Consider the following 16,624-nt stretch of genomic DNA (forward strand, 5'->3'; position numbering starts at 1 on the left):
GATGGGCACTGGTGGAGGGATGGGTACTTGATCATTGTATAACTGAAACCCAAGCACAAAAATTTGTAAGTCTATAACTGTACCTTGTGGTGTTTCACTAATATAAATAAATAAATAAATAAATAAATAAATAGAAAACGGGGGAGGGCAGATTTGAGCCTGATCCACAGTAGGGTCACACCTGAGTGGGAAGCATAGTAAGGCCCTGGGCAGGCAGAGCAGACCAGAGAAGGGGGGAGGGGTTCTCCTGAAGCCCTCATTTCCGGGGAGGAGCCTCTGGTGAGCTGCAGGGGGTGCTGGGCTGTGTCCTGGCCCCACCTGGCTCAACTATCCCCTTGCCTCCTGCGTGCCGCTGGAGACCTGGCAGGCGAGGGGACCTGCCGGGGCCGCGGGGGAGGGTCGCGGGATGATGCCCGGCCCAGGCGGGCCACAGGTGGCTGTGCAGGGCCTGGTAAAGGCTCAGGCCTCCTTTCCTGGCTGAGGAGCCGGACACAGGCCCAGCAGCCTTGGAGCATCCTTGAGGGAGCCTCGTCCCAGGGGGCCGCGGGTGTGTCTGACCTGCAGCTTCTCGCCCTCCCAGGCCCGAAAAGCCTACCCAGCCCCCGGCACTAGTCAGGAAAGAGCCTGACGCAGAGGGAGGGTCGGGCCCTCCGGGGGCCTCAAGCGAAGGGTCCCAGAGGGCAGGCAACACTCTGCCTCCGCAAACATCCTACACTCGCCAGCAGCAGCCCTTCCTGCGCACCCTCAGACCAGGCCCCTTCCTGGTCTCCGCCTTCTCCACCCCTTCTGCACCCCACCCTCCTCCACACCTTCTGCACCTTCTCCCCAGCAGCCAGGAACGCCCCCAGCCCCAGCGATTGGGGCGGGGCCTCCCTGTTGGGGGCGGGGCCGCGCTGTCCCAGAGGCGGGGCCTCACTAGCCTGGGGGCGGGGCCTCGCTCTCAGGGAGGGGCTCGCTGTTGGGGGTGGGGCCTCGATATCCCAGGGGTGGAACCGGGAGCAACCTGGGCGAGCCAAGTTGTCCCGGGGGATGCGGTGGCGGGGCATCAGTGTTGGGGGCGTGGCATCAGTGTTGGGGCGTGGCCTAACCATTCGGGTAGGGGACTCGCTGGTCTGGGGTCCTGGTGGACTAGGCTGGGGCGGAGCCTCGCATGGGGCTAGGGGCGGCTTGTTTCGTCTTGTTGGGATTTTGTTGGGATTTTTTGGAGAGGATTGGGCAATACCCCGCTGTGCTCAGGGCTCACTCCTGGCGGGCACTGGGGACCACGTGGGGTGCCGGGGATGGATCCCAGGTGGGCTGCGTGCAGAACTGGGGGCTGGGCAGAGCTCAGGCCTGGCCTGGCAGGGAGGTGGCCCCGGGCGCCGCCAAGATGTGGGGGTGTAACTGACCTTGGTCTCCCACCTCCCACAGTTTCCTCTCTAAAGGGACCCTGGAGCCCAGCAACCCTTGAGGCACCGCCAGAACTGCTATGCCCAGATCACCGCAGGGTCATAGCTCAGGCGAGGGCCCCCCGGGAGGCCCATGGGAGTAGATGAGTACTGTGGTGGGGTGCAACCGTGGACGGAAAACAGCAGGGAGACTCAGCTCCGGGGTGCAGGGGCTCAGCTGGCGAGGGGGAGGCTGTGGGGTGCAGGGTGCAGCTGGCAGGGCCCGGCCAGTTCAGCCCTTTCCCGGCCCACTGCTGCCCCGCTCCCAGAGCAGCCAGGAGCTCCTTCCCGGGCTGCGTGAGCAGGGACTCAGCCTCAGGCAGGACATGGCGTGTCTCCTGCGCTGCCCTTTGGCCTCCCAGGGTTACCACCAGGTTAAGCGCACCGCTGGGGGCCAGGGACGCGTGCGGTGGCGAGGGACACCACCACAACCCCTTCCTCTCGCTGGGCTCCCCAAGGCTGACCCAGGGCCCTGGGGCGCCAGCTTGCTTCCTTCTGGAAATCTACCTTGCAGCTCCTGGCCACAGTGAGGGATGTCCAGGCCGAGTCCCCTTCCCGGCACAGGGGGTGCCTGACCTGGGGCACCAGCAGGACCATGGTGGCTGCGCTGTCCAGGTTCCAGGGCGCCTGGTCCAGCCCCCCACGCCCATGACCTCCATAGTGTGGAAGCAGCCAGATACCACAGATGAGGAGCCAGTGTTTACTTGCTTGGCCACAGGCTGCCCGCCTGGACAGAGGCCTCGTCCCAATGCGGCGAAGGTTGGCAATGACCCCACAGCATCCCCTCAGCGGCCCCCACAGTGCCCCCATAGAGTGGCAGCTCCCTGGAACGTGCCCACTGCCTCCCAGCTTCACGGCATCTCTGCGTGGTCCCCATAACTCCTACTGAGTGAGTGGGTGTGAGTGCTCTGCCACGCCGTGGCTGCGTGCCGTGGCTGCCGTGCTGTGGCTGCTGTGTCATGGCTGCCGAGCTGTGGCTGCCGTACTGTGCGCTGCCATGCCGTCGTGCACTGCCGTGTCGTGGCTGCCAAGCCGTGGCTGTGTGCCATGTGCTGCCGTGCCGTGGCTGCCATATTGTGGCTGCTGTGCCGTGCGCTGTTGTGCCGTGGCTGCCATGCACTGCCGTGTGCCAAGCGGGGGAGCTGCTTCCAGGAGCTCAGGTGGTCAGGTTCAGGCCCTGGTGAGGCCTCTGGATCTGGGGACCCCTCACCAGGAGGATGTGGAGTCCCTGGCACCGGCAGAGGAGTTGAGGCAGCGTGGCTGGTGCCAGTCGCCTCTGTCCCACCCAGCCTGGGGAGTTTAGGGCAGCTTAGGCAGGACCATGGAGTGGCGAGCAAGCAGCGTGGGGTGGGTTGAGGCGTGACCCCTCTGAGAACAGGCTCCCGTGGGCACGTGGGGTTCGACCTGTGCTCAGCGTGGCTGCCCAGCCCTTCTAGGTCCTTCTGGCAGCTGCTGGTGTGTCTGCGTTGGTTTCCCCACGGGGTACCAGGGACAGAGCAGGGACCCCCCTGGGGCCTGGTGGTCTGCAGAGGCCTGAACAGGGTGGTCCTGATGCCCACCCCTTGGCTGGATGCAGGGAGGGGTGACTCAGAGTCACACGAGCCCCGGAAGCCTCTGGCAGCCTGCACGGCGGTCACTGCTGATGGCCGTGGGGGAGGACAGGGACAGGGGCCGGGCCCCAAGTGCAGGGACCAGTGCCCCATCCCCCGAGTCCGGAGGGTCCAGGAGACAGTGTGGGCAGACCAGGCTGACCTTGCCACGCGTCCCGCCTACTGTCCGGCACTGGCCCTCAGTGAGGGCTCAGAGTGGGTTCTCGTACCTGCTGAAGGCGCCCAGTCGCTCCTGCACAACCAGGAAGCAGGGCCGCTGCTCGGCGTCCTCGTGCCAGCACGCCAGCATCAGCCTGTGCATGGCAGGCGGGCACGCGGCCGGGCAAGGCATGCGGTAGCCAGCGTTCACCCTCTGGGAGGCCTCGAGGTTGCTCATACCTGCAACCAGTACCACCGGGAACTGAGGCGGGTACTGCAGCCCCCTGCCTGCCCCTCGCCCCCGGGAGGCCCCACCCCTGGGGCAGGTACCCAGCTCCCGCCCCCTCGGGAGGGCCCGCACCTGGGTAGGGCGCCTGGCCTTTGCTGAAGATCTCATAGAGGAGGACCCCAAAGGACCAGACGTCAGACTTGATGGAGTAGTGGCCTTGGGTCAGGGCCTCAGGCGCCGTCCACTTGAAGGGGATTTGGCGCTCGCTGGACAGGTACGTGCCCTCCTGCAAGCACACCTACTCTGGGGGGCCAGTAGTGGCCACAGACCTGGGGTGCCCAGGAGAGGTGGGTTCTCTTCTCAGACCCAGGAGCTGGCCACTGCAGCCGATGGCCTGGGTGAGGGGGAGCGTTTTCTAGAAACGTCCAGCCTCGGAGGGAAGCAAGCTGGAATCTCGGGGCGGGCCTGGTGCTTCTGCAACAGGATGGGTGGGAGGGGAGGGAGACGGGAACCCGTCCGCAGCTCCCCAGACCCAACCACCAGGACAGAAGGGAGGCTGGGACAGCGTACCACCAGGACTGGCCCACGCTGCTTTCTTTGGGAATTTTGGGGGCCACCCAGCTCCGTGCTTGGGAGAGCCACAGGTTCGGGGCTCCGACATGCACTGCACACACTCGGCCCTCTGATACCCCCTCCCCCACCCCAGGTCTTATTGCTCATTTGGTTTATTTACTTTTTTTGGTCTTTGGGCCGCACCTGGTGATGCTCAGGGCTGGCTCCTGGTTCTGCATCCAGGAACTACTCCTGGAGGGCTCAGGGGACCACATGGGGTGTCGGGGCTTAAACCCGGGTCAGCTGCACACAGTAACTGCCCTCCCTGCCGTACTGTCTTTCTAGCCCCTGTTCAGTTGCAGGCGCCAGAGCTCACCCCAGCTACTGCGCAAACTCCCACGCAGAGTACCCGGGCAGGGCCCTCACGGCCTGTGGGCCTTGGAACCCCCACGGTACGGCCACACCAAGCACACACATTCGTCTGTGCCACGACCATCCAGAGTGCTCACAGCAGCCCGGTGCCTGCTGGCTCTGCGGGGACATGTGCTGTCCGCGGGGCTCCTGCCAGCTCAGCTTCCCCTCGCTGGTGCCAGAGCGAGGAGCAGCACCCCGGCAAAGTCCAGCTCTGCAGAGGAAGCCTCCCCACCCCCGGCCGTCCCTGTTCCCCGGGGCCCTACCTTGATGAGCCGGGCCAGTCCGAAGTCCCCGACTTTGCATATGTTGTTCTTTCCCACAAGGATATTCCTGGCGGCAAGGTCCCGGTGGATGTAGTTTTGTGACTGCAGGTAGCACATGCCTTCGGTCACCTGCGATGCGAAGTCCACCAGCTCGGACACGGGCAGGTCTGTCTCCTCAGGCTCTGGAGCAAGGGAAGGATTTGCCAGCAGGGTCAGCGGCCAGACCCCAGGCCTCTCAGCCTCAATGTGGCCACCTCCCCTCATCCCAGTAGCCTCACTAGAGGTGCAGGAAGTCAGCGCCCGCTGTGGAGGGCATCCCGCACGTGCAGTGCTATGGAGAGCCCAGGGCCCGACCCGGGCACAGGCCACGCGCTGCGTCTTCAGGCACGAGCCATAAACCAGCATGGGGGGCCGCTGGCCAATACGGGAGGCATGTGCTGTGTGTACACACGTGGATTGTGTGTGTGTGCTGTGTGTATCACATGGGGTGTACGTTTGTGTGCACATGTGCTGGTATTGTGTATATTTCATAGGGTGTGTTGTGTGCACATGCGTGCATGTGCTTTGTGTGCATGGGGGTACACTGTGTGTGTGCACATGGGTGCACTATGCGTACACCAGCATGCATGTGCTGTGCATGTGTGCACTGTGTTTGCACATGGGTGCATGTGCACATAGGTGTATGTGATGTGTCTGCATGCACTGTATTTGCACGTGGGTGTTTGTACTGTACATGTGTACTATGCATGTTTGTAGTATGCATGCATGTGGGTGCGTGTACTGAGTATGCACAATGGTGTGTGTGCTGTGTGCATGCACTTTGTGCACATGGGTGTCTGTGCTGTGTGTGCACGGGGGTGTGTGCTGTGTGTTCACATGGGCGTGTGTGCCATGTGGGCACATGGGTACATGCACTGTGTGTGCACATGGATGTGTGCCTGCATGTGCGTATGGATGCATGTGCTGTGTGCACAAGGGTGCGTGCAGTGTGCATGCACATGGGTGTGCTGTGTGCACACGGGTGCATGTGCTGTGTATGCATGCCCTGTGTGCACGAGTGCTTGTGCTGTGTGTGCATGCACCCGCGTGCGTATGGGTGTGTGCGCTGTGTGCACATGCAATATGGGTGGCGTGCGCACTACGTGGCAGCGTGTGCATGCCTATTCAGATGCGGGCAGAGTGAGCCTTGCAGATGAGAAGCTGTGGGGCCAGCCTGTGGCCTGGGCTCCGGCAGCAGTTGGTCCCCGAGCCCACGGGAACCTGAGTGGGCCTCTGCCTCGTGTGCCCCACGTCCTCCCCCTGCCGGAAGTCCTGAGTGGGACACGAAGGGGCGGGGTGGGGTGCCCAGGCGGAGCCCCCGGGCTGCTCACCCTGCAGCAGCGACAGCAGGCTCCCCTTGGGCATGAGCTCGGTGATGATGTACACAGGGTCCCCCACCGAGACCACGGCATAGAGCGACAGGATGTGCTTGTGCCGCAGCTTCTTCATGGTCTGGATCTCCGAGCGGATGATGTGCTGCTGCCGGAGGTCGGCTGTAGGGTGGGACCTAGTGGGCGGGGCCTTGGACGCCACGCCCACCCCGAGTAGGCCCCGCCCAAAGCCACGCCCACGCCGCTCAATTGACCAATCCGGGGCCAGCAGCGCTCAGGCCTGAGGCCTGAGGTCTGGACTGGAGGTTTTTCTGCAGCCTAGAACGGCCCAGCGCTGGCTTCAGGGCCTCCGCTGGGAGGGCGGGCCCAAGCCTGGGGGGCTGCTGCGGGGAGGACCCGGGGCAGGAGGAAGCCGTGGGTTTTGCGGAGCCTGGCCAGGGCCCACTCACCTCGGGGAATCACCTTGACAGCCACTTCGACTTGGCCCTTCCAGAGCCCCTTAAAGACCTCCCCAAAGCAGCCCTGGCCGAGCTTTCTGTGCAGCGAGAACTCCTCCCTCGGTAGCTCCCAGTCATCGCAGTAGGGCAGTGGTTCCTGCTCATCCTGGAGACGGCCCCACAGGGGACACCCAGGTCAGCCTCCTGGCGGGCTCAGGGTGGTGGGTGCCTGGCCTGCCCCCCCAGCCCCCCCCCCCACCTACCCAACCCCGGGAGCTCCAGGCCCTGTAGGCAGGGGCCCGGCTCCAACCCCACGCCTCTGAGACCAGCTCTGGGCCGCACGGATGTGGCACACACCCGTCTGGGGGCTGCCTGGGCTCTCGGCGAGGCCCACCTTGCTGCAGGGTGCTGTCAGCTGCAGGCCGTGGGTCAGGACCTCCTCTCGGTGGTGGGCCACGAGGTCGGACAGGCTGGAGAAGGACAGGGCCTCGTTGAGGTGCAGCCGGCCCCCCGCTTGCCGCCAGATCTTGTAATGTCGCACTGTCTGCGTGTCCCGCACTGCAGCACGGGGAAGGGCCGGGGTGGGGTGAGGAGGCGGGACCCGGGGATCCTGGTTTGCCACCCAGAGCCCAGCAGGACGGACCGTGTGCAAGGCGGCCTGTGCCAAGGCCTGAGGGGAAGGTAGGGGGGGAGGCTGTACCGGACAGGACGTAGTCGGCGCCTGGCTTCAGGCTGACCCTGATCAGGAAGGCACCTCGCCTAGTGCCCTCGGCCTGCAGTCGGTGTGTCGCCTCCGAGCGGGAGATGCAGCCGAAGAACCACCTGCCGGAGGCCCACAGCTCACAGCAGCCCCACCCCTGCCCTGAGCCTGCAGGACCCTTCCTCCGACCCCGTGACCTCCGCCACAACCCCAGGTGACCCCCGCCCTGAGCCTGTAGGACCCTTCCTCCAACCCCGTGACCTCCGCCAGGACCCCAGGTGACCCCCGCCCTGAGCCTGAAGGACCCTTCCTCCAACCCGTGACCTCCGCCACGACCCCAGGTGACCCCCGCCCTGAGCCTGCAGGACCCTTCCTCCAACCCCGTGACCTCCGCCACGACCCCAGGTGACCCCCGCCCTGAGCCTGCAGGACCCTTCCTCCAACCCCGTGACCTCCGCCACGACCCCAGGTGACCCCCGCCCTGAGCCTGCAGGACCCTTCCTCCAACCCCGTGACCTCCGCCACGACCCCAGGTGACCCCCGCCCTGAGCCTGCAGGACCCTTCCTCCGACCCCGTGACCTCTGCCAGGACCCCACTACCCAGCCTGCTGCCTTGAAACTGGTCCCCTCGCATCACCCTCTCCCCTTGCACCCTGCTGCCCTGCTGCCCTGCTGCCCCAGGCACTGCCCACCCCAAGGCCCTGAGGCCCCTCTCTGCCCATCATCAACCCCAAATGTCTGGTTCTGGGCCCAGGAAAAGCCCGGTCCCCAGCGATAGCTCAGAGCTGCCCTGAACTGCCATGCGGCCGCCCCAGGCCAGAGGTGGCAACTCAGGGGGCCTGGTGACTTCGTGGTCATTTTTCCACCTGCTGTACTGTCCCTTGGATGTACGAAGTCCATCAAGGCTGTCCACACACAGATCTCAGAGAATCCACCACACGCACCCACCTACACTCACATCCTGTGCACAAACACACACATTCACACACAGCACAGACCCGCATGCATGGGCCCACTCCCACTCCCACACACACGTGCCCGTATGAATGCACACGTGCACACACACATGCACATGCACACATGAATCCAGACAGACCGACTCACCCACACCAACCACCCGCATCCACACACATCCACGGACCCACGTGAACACACACATGCATTTCACACGCCTGTGCACACACATTCACACAACCATGTGCATACTCGCGAACACACACACATTCACAACGACAGGCATACAGACACACATCACAGACCCGACGAGTCCATACACGTGTTCCCACCCGCGCAGACCCACTCTCCCACGGCTGCAGGCTTTTGCCCGCCCTCAGGCAGCCCATTGCCAGCTGGCAGCTGCCCCGCGCCCCTCAGCTGGCTCTGGGAGCTGCTGTCGAGGCCTTGGGCCGCCTCCGCGGGGCTGCTGGTGCCGGGGCCTGTGTGGGCCTCCTGGGCATGCTTGGGTCCTTCTGTGGCACAGCAGCTGCTCTGGGCGCCCCTGGGCCAGCCCTGCGCGCACAGGGGTGGGGCCAGGCTGCGGTGGTGTCGCAACTCGCCCGGCTCTTCTAAGTAGGGCAGGCCTCTGGTTTCGGTGAGGCCACTTCCGCCCCGAAGGCCCAGCCTCCCGTCTGCCCATGTCTGCCGTCCATGGTGGACCCTCTGTCCTCTGGGTCCTGGGGCAGCCCAGGGAAGGGGCCATGCCTCTTGCCCCCAGGCGCCACCCCCCCACCACGGGTGCTGCACAATCGCACAATCGCACCGAGCCTCTGGCCACGGGGTGAGCTCTGTCCCCGCCACCCCTCCGCGGGGCCCGTGGGGGACACTCACGGCTCTGACTCCAGCGTCTCCATCTGGGCCAGGTAGTTGAGGGGCACAAAGCCCTGGGCCACGACCCTGCCCGATGGGCCCAGCCGCTCGGCCATGCACCACTGGCCCTTTTTAGAGGTCACGTAAAAGATGTCCCCCTCACGGAAGCTCAGCTCCTTCTCCGTGCGGGCCTCAAAGTCCCAGAGAGCCACATACTGTGGGGCCTGGTCCCGGGACACCATGGTGAGCGTGGAGCCGGGCAGCACCCGCCAGCTGGCCTCCCTGCCTGCCACTGTGTCTGGGCCACCTGCAACAGGAGGAGCGGGGCTGGCCCTGACAGCTATCCCCACCCGGCCGGGGACACCCCTTCCCGCTGCTGAGCAACAGGCTGCGCCCCGCCCTGCGCCCTTCCCTGCGCCTGGCCAGGAAACCCTTCTGCCCCTGAACTCTGAGCTGGGCAGAGCGTGGGCCGTGGGCGTGGGCACCGCGGGGGTGGACCGCGGAGGACAAAGCACAGGGAGCCATGTGGAAGTGGGGACGACTTTACTGAGACAACATCTCCGCCCACCCCTGCCCCGGGCAGGGGTGCAGAGTGCAGGTGACTCACAGCAGGAAGCGAAAGCCGAGTCTGCACGCCTGGCCCCAGGCCAGGTGACGCTGTCCCCAGGAATGTGCCCGCCCAGGTCCCCCCCCCACACACACCTGCCCGGGCCTCGGGCCACGCCCACCACACACCACCGTCTGGCCCCAGGGACTGCCCTTGCAGACCCCAGACCCGCGCTCCAGCCCACACCTCCCTTCTCTGCTCTGAGGCTCCTGGGCTCCGCCTGGGCCGACTCTGGACAGGGGTCCCCAGGGAGCAAAGAGGTGTGGGCAGCCCTGCCTTCTGCCCCAAGTCCTCTGGGGCTCAGCTGACAGCTTGGGGGTCCCAGGAGGGCTGGGACTTGCCCCTTGCTCCTCACCTCCAGCCCCCCATCTTGCTCCCCTGAGCCCCGAGGTGGTCCCTGGCCCCCAGCCTGACCCATCTCTCTAGATGTCAGAGTCAGGCAGGTCTGTTCCAGCAGTGAGGGTGGGGAAGGGAGACCTCGTCACCCAGGCCCTGCTGGCCCGGGCAGTGCGTGCATGCATGAGGCCCACTGCCACGGGCATGCTGGGGAACACTGGGGCACCCTGTCGATCCTGACCCTAGGGGGACCCCAGGAGGCCCAGCTGAGCACAGACGACCCCCAGGCTGAGGAGCCCTGGTGCCAGCCACAGCTTCGGGCAGAGCACAGCCGCGCTGGCGTCAGGGCCCCATCAGCTGGACACACTCAGAGTGAGTCAGCACCAAAATGTCAACACAACCAGCATGTGCCCGCACATGTCAACACGTGCCAACATGTCAGCACATGCCCACCCATGTGACACATCAGTGTATATCGGTGCATGTCAGCATGTGTCTACTCATGTAAACAGGCATCACTGCATGCCAGCTTATGTAAACATGTCAGTACATGCCAGCACATGTGTGCTCATGGTGCATATCAGCACACATACACATGTCTCAGTGCATGTTGACACGTATCAGCTCACGGAAACATTTAAATGCATGTTGGCACGCCAGCACGCATCACCATGTCAGGGCATGTAGAGACATGTCCGTGTGTCTGCACATGTTGGCACATGTCAATATGTCGGTGCGTGTCTACAGGAGTCAGCACACGTTGGCCACTATGAACACATGTCAGTGCATGCCAGCACACGTAAACCCGTGTCAGGGCGTGCCCATGCACATCCATCTCCGCGCTGGGTCATGGCAGCAAATGTCCCGGGGCGGCTGTGGGCCGAGGTTCTGGGCCGAGGGGTCACGTGAGTGCGGGGTGCAGGCGCCGGCAGAGGGCGGCCAGCTTGTCCTGCAGCGCCGCGAAGGCCGGCCGCTGCTCGGGACTGCCCTGCCAGCACTCCCGCATGAGCGCGTAGACCTCGGCAGGGCAGGCGGGCGGGCGCGGCAGCCGGTACCCCCGCAGGACCTGCTGCAGCGTCTCGTGGTTGCTCATGCCTGCGGGCAGAGGACAGGGCGGGCTTGGAGGCGGCCCTGCCCGCCCCGCCCCGCCCCTGCACGGCGCTGTGCTGCGCCCACCTTCGTAGGGACACTGGCCGTAGGTGAAGACCTCGTACAGCAGGACCCCGAAGGACCAGACGTCCGACTTCTGGGAGTACACGCGGTAGCTGGCCGCCTCGGGCGCCGTCCACTTGACGGGGATCTTGGAGCCGCTGCGGGGGGAGTAGACGTCGTCCTGGGATGGGGCGTTGCCGTGGTGCCCCCCTACCCCCGCCCCCGCGCCAGCCCTTGTCGCTGGGTGGCCTCGAGCTGACCTTGAGCAGCCGAGCCAGGCCGAAGTCAGCCACCTTGCAGGCCAGGTCATCGCCCACCAGCACGTTCCTGGCGGCCAGGTCCCGGTGCACGATGTGCTTCTCCTCCAGGTAGCTCATGGCCTCGGACACCTGCCGGGCGATGCTCAACAGAGGGGGCAGGTCCAGCGCCCGGCCCTCGGGGCCTGCGGGGAGACGGGCTCAGAGGCTGGGCGGCCCCCAAGGGAGTGGGCCCAAGCTTTGGGAGCGGGGCCCTTGGGAGTGGGCCCAAGCCCTGTCCCCGCTCGCAGCTGCGGAGGTGCTCGAGGGGGCTGGCGGGCGGGGGTGTCTCCGTCTGCCACTGAAAGGTCAGTGCCAAGCCCTCGGGCCCCTCGGACCCAGGATGGTCAGGCCTGCCCCCGCCTGGTCTCGGGATGGCCGTCACTGTCCCCCACGCCCACCCGGGGACACTCACTGCCCAGGTAGGCCTGCAGGCTGCCCTTGCGCATGAGCTCCGTGACAATGTAGACGGGGGAGCCGGCCGAGCACACAGCGTGCAGCCGGATCAGCCGCTCGTGCTGCAGGCTCTTCAGCGTCTGGATCTCCTGGGTGAGGTCGGCGGGCTTCATGTCGGCTGCGCGAGAGGCTCGGCTCCAGGACCCGCCCAGCGCCGGGCCCGGGCCCGGGGCAGGCCTCACCCACCTGACTTGATGACCTTGATGGCCACGGGCACGGAGCCCAGCCACAGGCCTTCCCACACCTCCCCGAAGAAGCCTCGGCCCAGCCTCCTCCTCAGCAGGAACTCGGAACGCGGCCGCTCCCACTCGTCCTGCTCCGCCAGTGTCTGCGGGGGCGCCCAGTCACTGCCCAGCACTGACCCCGGAGCCAGGCCCTAACTGCTCAGGAGCCTAAGTGGCACCTTGGCCGGACCGGACATCCGTTCACAAACATTCATCACAGCCGCTGGCCGGGCTGTCATTAGGGGACCAGAGGAACCGGCTCACGGGACGGCGTGGCCCAGGGCTGTCTCCTCAACAGCCTCTCCTCCGGGAGTTGCTTCCCGCCCCCCCCCGCCAGAGACAGACGGAGGGGACCGGCGCCCTCCTCCTCGGGCCCGCAGATGGACGTGACAGCCGTGGGCAGCCCCGGCCACTCACCTGGGGCACGCAGGGCTGCAGCAGCGGGTTCTGGAGAAGCGTCCAGTTGGCCTGGTAGTACGCGAGCAGCTCGTCCAGGCTGGGAAAGAGCCGTCCCTTCTGCAGGGACAGCCCCCCGTCTGCTGTGCAGATCCGGTAGTGGTACACCCGGGCCTGCGCCCGCACTGCAGGCACAGACAAGGCCCCGTCTGGGCCCACTCCTCCACCCGCAGCTCCCGAGGTGGCCGTGGTGGGGTGGAGGAGTGACCAGTGAGATGGGCCCGCAAGGGGCCACACTGCACAGGCGCTCAGTGATTGATTACTCGGGAACGAGTTCGTCTCCGAGTAAGAGGAGAGAGAAGGGCGTGACGGGATGCGTGGACGGAGAGTCAGGGGTGGAAACAAGCAATGAGAACGAGCGCGCGAGGGAAGGCGCCTGCCCTCCCCTGCGACTGGGCGAGGGGGGGGGCCTGAGAGCACCTGAGTGCTGGGTACCTGAGAGCGAGTAATCCCCGTGGCTGCTCTCGCTGGGCCTGACCAGGAAGGCGCCCGGCGCGTTGGCGGCAGACAGGAGCAGCTGCTGGGCCTGGGTCCGGCTGATGCCGCTGAAGAACCAGCTGCAAAGGGCGGGCAGTGGCCCGGGTGAGCCCGCCCAGCTGGCCAGCAGCCCCTCTGCAGCCAGACCTGGGCTGACGGCTGGGCAGGCGGGGGAGGGGAGGCACGGTCGGGCTCTGGCCACACCTGGCAGTCAGGAGGCCGAGCCCTGCAGGGACCGCTGGGCTCTCCGGTGAGTGCCAGGGGCACTGCCCAGGGCAGCAGGGAGGGAGGAAGCAGGCAGGTCCCCACCCCACCCAGGCCAGGCCCTCAGGGCGGCCCCCGCTGCACTCCCGGGTGCTCTCCGGAGGTGTGGCTCCCACCCCCTCTCTGCTGCTCCCCAAGGCCCAGCCGGGGTCCCCACACCCATGCCAGCTCCACCCCAGGCATCCCCTGCCCACAGCTTCTGGGGACCCGGCCAGAGAGTGACCCTCATCCAGTCTGGGCAGCAGAGGCAGGGCTACAAGAGCCCACGGGAGCAGAAGGGACCCACAGGCCCCCAAAGGAGTCCGAGGGAGCCCCAGAGCCGGGGCAAGGAGGCCCGCAGCAGCCCTGGACAGACGGCCCTGCTGAGGAGACAGAAGGGCCGGGCCTGCACGGGGGATGCAGGGGGGTGGGCCCACATGAGGGGGAAGTAGGGTGGTCCAGGCACTGAGAGGGGACTGGCTAGAGGGGACAGGGAGTTGGGGGGTGCTGGCAGGCGGCAGCCTGAGGGGCTCGGGGGCTCCCCGAGGAGGCGACGGCAGGTCTGAGAGTGGGGGACGCCCTCGGGACACGGGGGAAGCCGGGAGCAGCCTCTCCTGGGCGCTCCTCGGGCGTCTCTGGGCCGGGAGGTGTCCGGGACTAGTGACGTGCGTAGCCAGCCAGTGTCGCACTTTCATCTCGTCTCATACCAGCAAACAGCCATTAACCAGAGCACCCCCAGCCCACACACAGTCCTGCCGGCCACTCCCGGAGCTGCCCAGGGCACTGCCCACAGCGCCAGGAGGCAGGGAGGGCTGGAGCCTTCCTGCCACAGGGCCACAGAGGCGCCGGCACAGGCACCCACCTGACTGCGGGGAAACGGGGGCAGGAGGCCACCAGGTGCAGCTGTTACAAAGGACGTGACCAGGGCTCGGGCCTGCCCAGCTAGGGACAGTGCCACAAGCCCACTTGCTGGCTCTGGTCACGTGCCCCACACTAGGCCAGGAGGGAGAACACGTCCCTTTAGCCCCCCTGTGGGGCCAGGACCTGCCCCCTGGACCCGCCCTGGGGGACTGGGTGGTCAGGAGGCTCAGGGCCAGCAGGAGAAGGAACACTGGGTCGAAACCTGAGGCCTGTGTCCTGTGTCCACCTGCCACCTCCAGGGAGACCCCTGAGGGTCACTCCTCCTTCCCTCCCACCATTGGCAAAGGTCCAGGTGTCCGGGGCTGCCCTATCCTTGGCGGTCTGCTGAGGGGAGGGTGGGCACGGCTTCCACGAGCCTCCAGGGTGCCCCCTGAAGCCCGCAGCAGACAGGCCTCCCACACTAGACCCCGGCGGTCGGTCGCGCTAGGGGAGAGCGGACCCGGGAGGGGGCGGGGCGTGAGCCCCTCTCACCTGGCTGGGACCCCCCGCCCCCTCCCGGGGAGCCGCCGTCCTGCCGGGCGCCTGCCCACAGGTCAGCACTGCCCTCGGCGAGGACGCCCGGCGGCCCCCGGAGGGACAGGCGGCCCCGCAGCCCTGCGCCCCACCCCGGTGCTACTCACGGTCGGTCCGGGAGCGCCTCGGGGGTGGCCTTGGCCACGTGGGTGGTGGGGACGAGCCCCGCGCTGGGCGGGCCCGAGACCCTGCGGGCCAAGATGTAGTCGCGACCCTCGCGCAGCGCCAGGAGCCGGTCCCCGCGGCTGACGCTCAGCTCGTCGGCGCAGCGCGCGGTGAAGTCGCGCAGCGCCCGGAAGAGCCGCGCGCCCGCCGGGGGCCCGGGCGGGGGGCCGGGGCCGGGGTCGGGGCCGGGCGGGGGGCCGGGGCCGGGGTCGGCGCCGGAGCCGGAGCCCGGGTCGGAGGCGGGAGCCGGAGCGGGAGCGGGGGCGGGGACGGGGCCGGGGCCGGGGTCGGGGCCGGGGGCCGGGGCGGGGGCGGGGGCGGGGCCGGGGTCAGGGCCGGGGGCCGGGGCGGGCTCGGCGGCCGGCACGCCTGCCCGCCAGATCTTGTCCCAGAAGAAGGACAGGAAGGCCAGCCGTTTCCTGAGGAAGGGCTCCATCTCGGGGCGCGCCCCGACGGCCGGGGCCGGTCACCGCGCGCCGCGCGCCCCGCGGGCACCTGGGCCGAGCGCCGTGTCCATGGGGCGTCGCGGCCCGGGACTTGCCCCCTGCGGCAAACCGGTGCCCGCGCCGCCTCCCGGCCGGACCCCCCACCCCCGACTCGCCAGCTCAGACCAGTTCGCGTGCAGGACCGTCCCGTCTGGACTGCGGCCGGCAGCTAGCTGGTGGCTGCAGCTGGACCACGGCGTGGGGGCGGGGCCTCGCGGCCGGGGCCTCGGGATAGGTCGCCGCCGGTCCCGGGGTGGGGCCTCGTGGGCGGGGCCTCGCGGCCGGGGCCTCGGGATAGGACGCCGCCGGTCCGGGGCGGGGCCTTGTAGGCGGGGCCATGGGTGTGGGCGGGGCCTCGGGATAGGTCGCTTCGGGGCGGGGCCTCGTGGGCGGCGCCTCGCGGGCCGGGGCTTGGGATAGGACGCCGCCGGTCTCGGGGCGGGGATTCGTGGGCGGGGCCGAGGGTGTGGGCGGGGCCGAGGGGTAGGACGCCGTGGGCCTCGTGGGCGGGGTCAAGGGTGTGGGCGGGATAGTGGGCGGGGCCTCTGTGTATTTGACGGGGCTTGGGACGGGACAGTGAGGAACTGCCCGAGGATGTCAGGGGGGACCTCAGTGGACGGGGCCTCTTCGGGGCGGGACTCAAGACTTCGGGGCGAGCCCTAATGGGCGGAGGGCCGCGCAGGAAGGCTAGGGAGGGGCTGTGGGCGGGGCCTAGGGGAGGCGGCGGGCGGGGTCGGAGGGTCCCTGGCGCGGAGGGGAGGGGCCACACCTGCCTTTGGCCCAAGCTCCCGCCTAGACCGCCGGGGTTTCATAGACCCGGGGGCTCTGTGACAACTGCTGGTCTCTTGCAAACCGACCAAGGCCTGGGTGTGGCCGGGCAAGGGCAGTCCTAGTGTGTGCGGAGACCCCGCGCTCCATTCCCAGCGCCATGCAGGAAGATTTGCCAAATGTGCAGAGGAGGGCAAGTTTGGCTGACCAGGGGGCTCCGTGGGAGCACCCTGGGTCGCCTGGGGACCACTCCCTGCTCGGGTGGCTTAGGGCCAACAAGCTCAGCTCTCTGCATCTGGTGGAGAGAGACCCGCAAGGAGATACGGCAAGGCAGCAGGACAGCTGACCCACACTCAGGGGGACGGTGGGGATACAGCTGACCCTCACTCAAGCTGACCTCTGCTTAGGGGGGCACGGGACACCAGTGTCAAGAAGGGGCAAATGGGGGACTGGGTGAGGCTGGGTCAGGACACACCAGCCCAGCCCAGCGGCCAGCCAGCCCGCCCTCGCGTCCAGGCGCAGGGGAGAGGCAGAGCCCCGGGTGGAGGCCGAGGCGGGATCCGAGGCAGCCTGCTGGCT

The 16,624-nt window shown here is 67.3% G+C and overlaps 2 protein-coding genes across 2 annotated transcripts; both read right to left on the minus strand.

Annotated features, from left to right (window-relative positions):
- Positions 1-3,198: 3,198 nt before the first annotated feature.
- PTK6 (protein tyrosine kinase 6) lies at positions 3,199-9,188 on the minus strand. The gene is made up of 8 exons (XM_056108036.1): positions 8,968-9,188; positions 7,141-7,262; positions 6,835-6,998; positions 6,453-6,606; positions 6,004-6,165; positions 4,634-4,815; positions 3,537-3,690; positions 3,199-3,415 (listed from the first exon to the last, which is right to left on the minus strand). The coding sequence occupies exons 1-8, from the start codon at positions 9,186-9,188 to the stop codon at positions 3,228-3,230; spliced, it is 1,347 nt and encodes a 448-aa protein (XP_055964011.1). The 3' UTR covers positions 3,199-3,227.
- Positions 9,189-10,790: 1,602 nt separating this feature from the next.
- SRMS (src-related kinase lacking C-terminal regulatory tyrosine and N-terminal myristylation sites) lies at positions 10,791-15,398 on the minus strand. The gene is made up of 9 exons (XM_056108038.1): positions 15,165-15,398; positions 14,735-15,011; positions 12,909-13,030; positions 12,435-12,598; positions 11,980-12,121; positions 11,753-11,911; positions 11,302-11,483; positions 11,066-11,222; positions 10,791-10,984 (listed from the first exon to the last, which is right to left on the minus strand). Exons 1-9 carry the CDS (start codon positions 15,226-15,228, stop codon positions 10,791-10,793), a joined length of 1,461 nt encoding a protein of 486 aa, XP_055964013.1. The 5' UTR covers positions 15,229-15,398.
- Between the last annotated feature and the right edge of the window lie 1,226 nt (positions 15,399-16,624).

Source organism: Sorex fumeus, unplaced genomic scaffold (assembly GCF_029834395.1).
Source record: "Sorex fumeus unplaced genomic scaffold, SorFum_2.1 ptg000193l, whole genome shotgun sequence".
NCBI classification, from domain to species: domain Eukaryota; kingdom Metazoa; phylum Chordata; class Mammalia; order Eulipotyphla; family Soricidae; genus Sorex; species Sorex fumeus.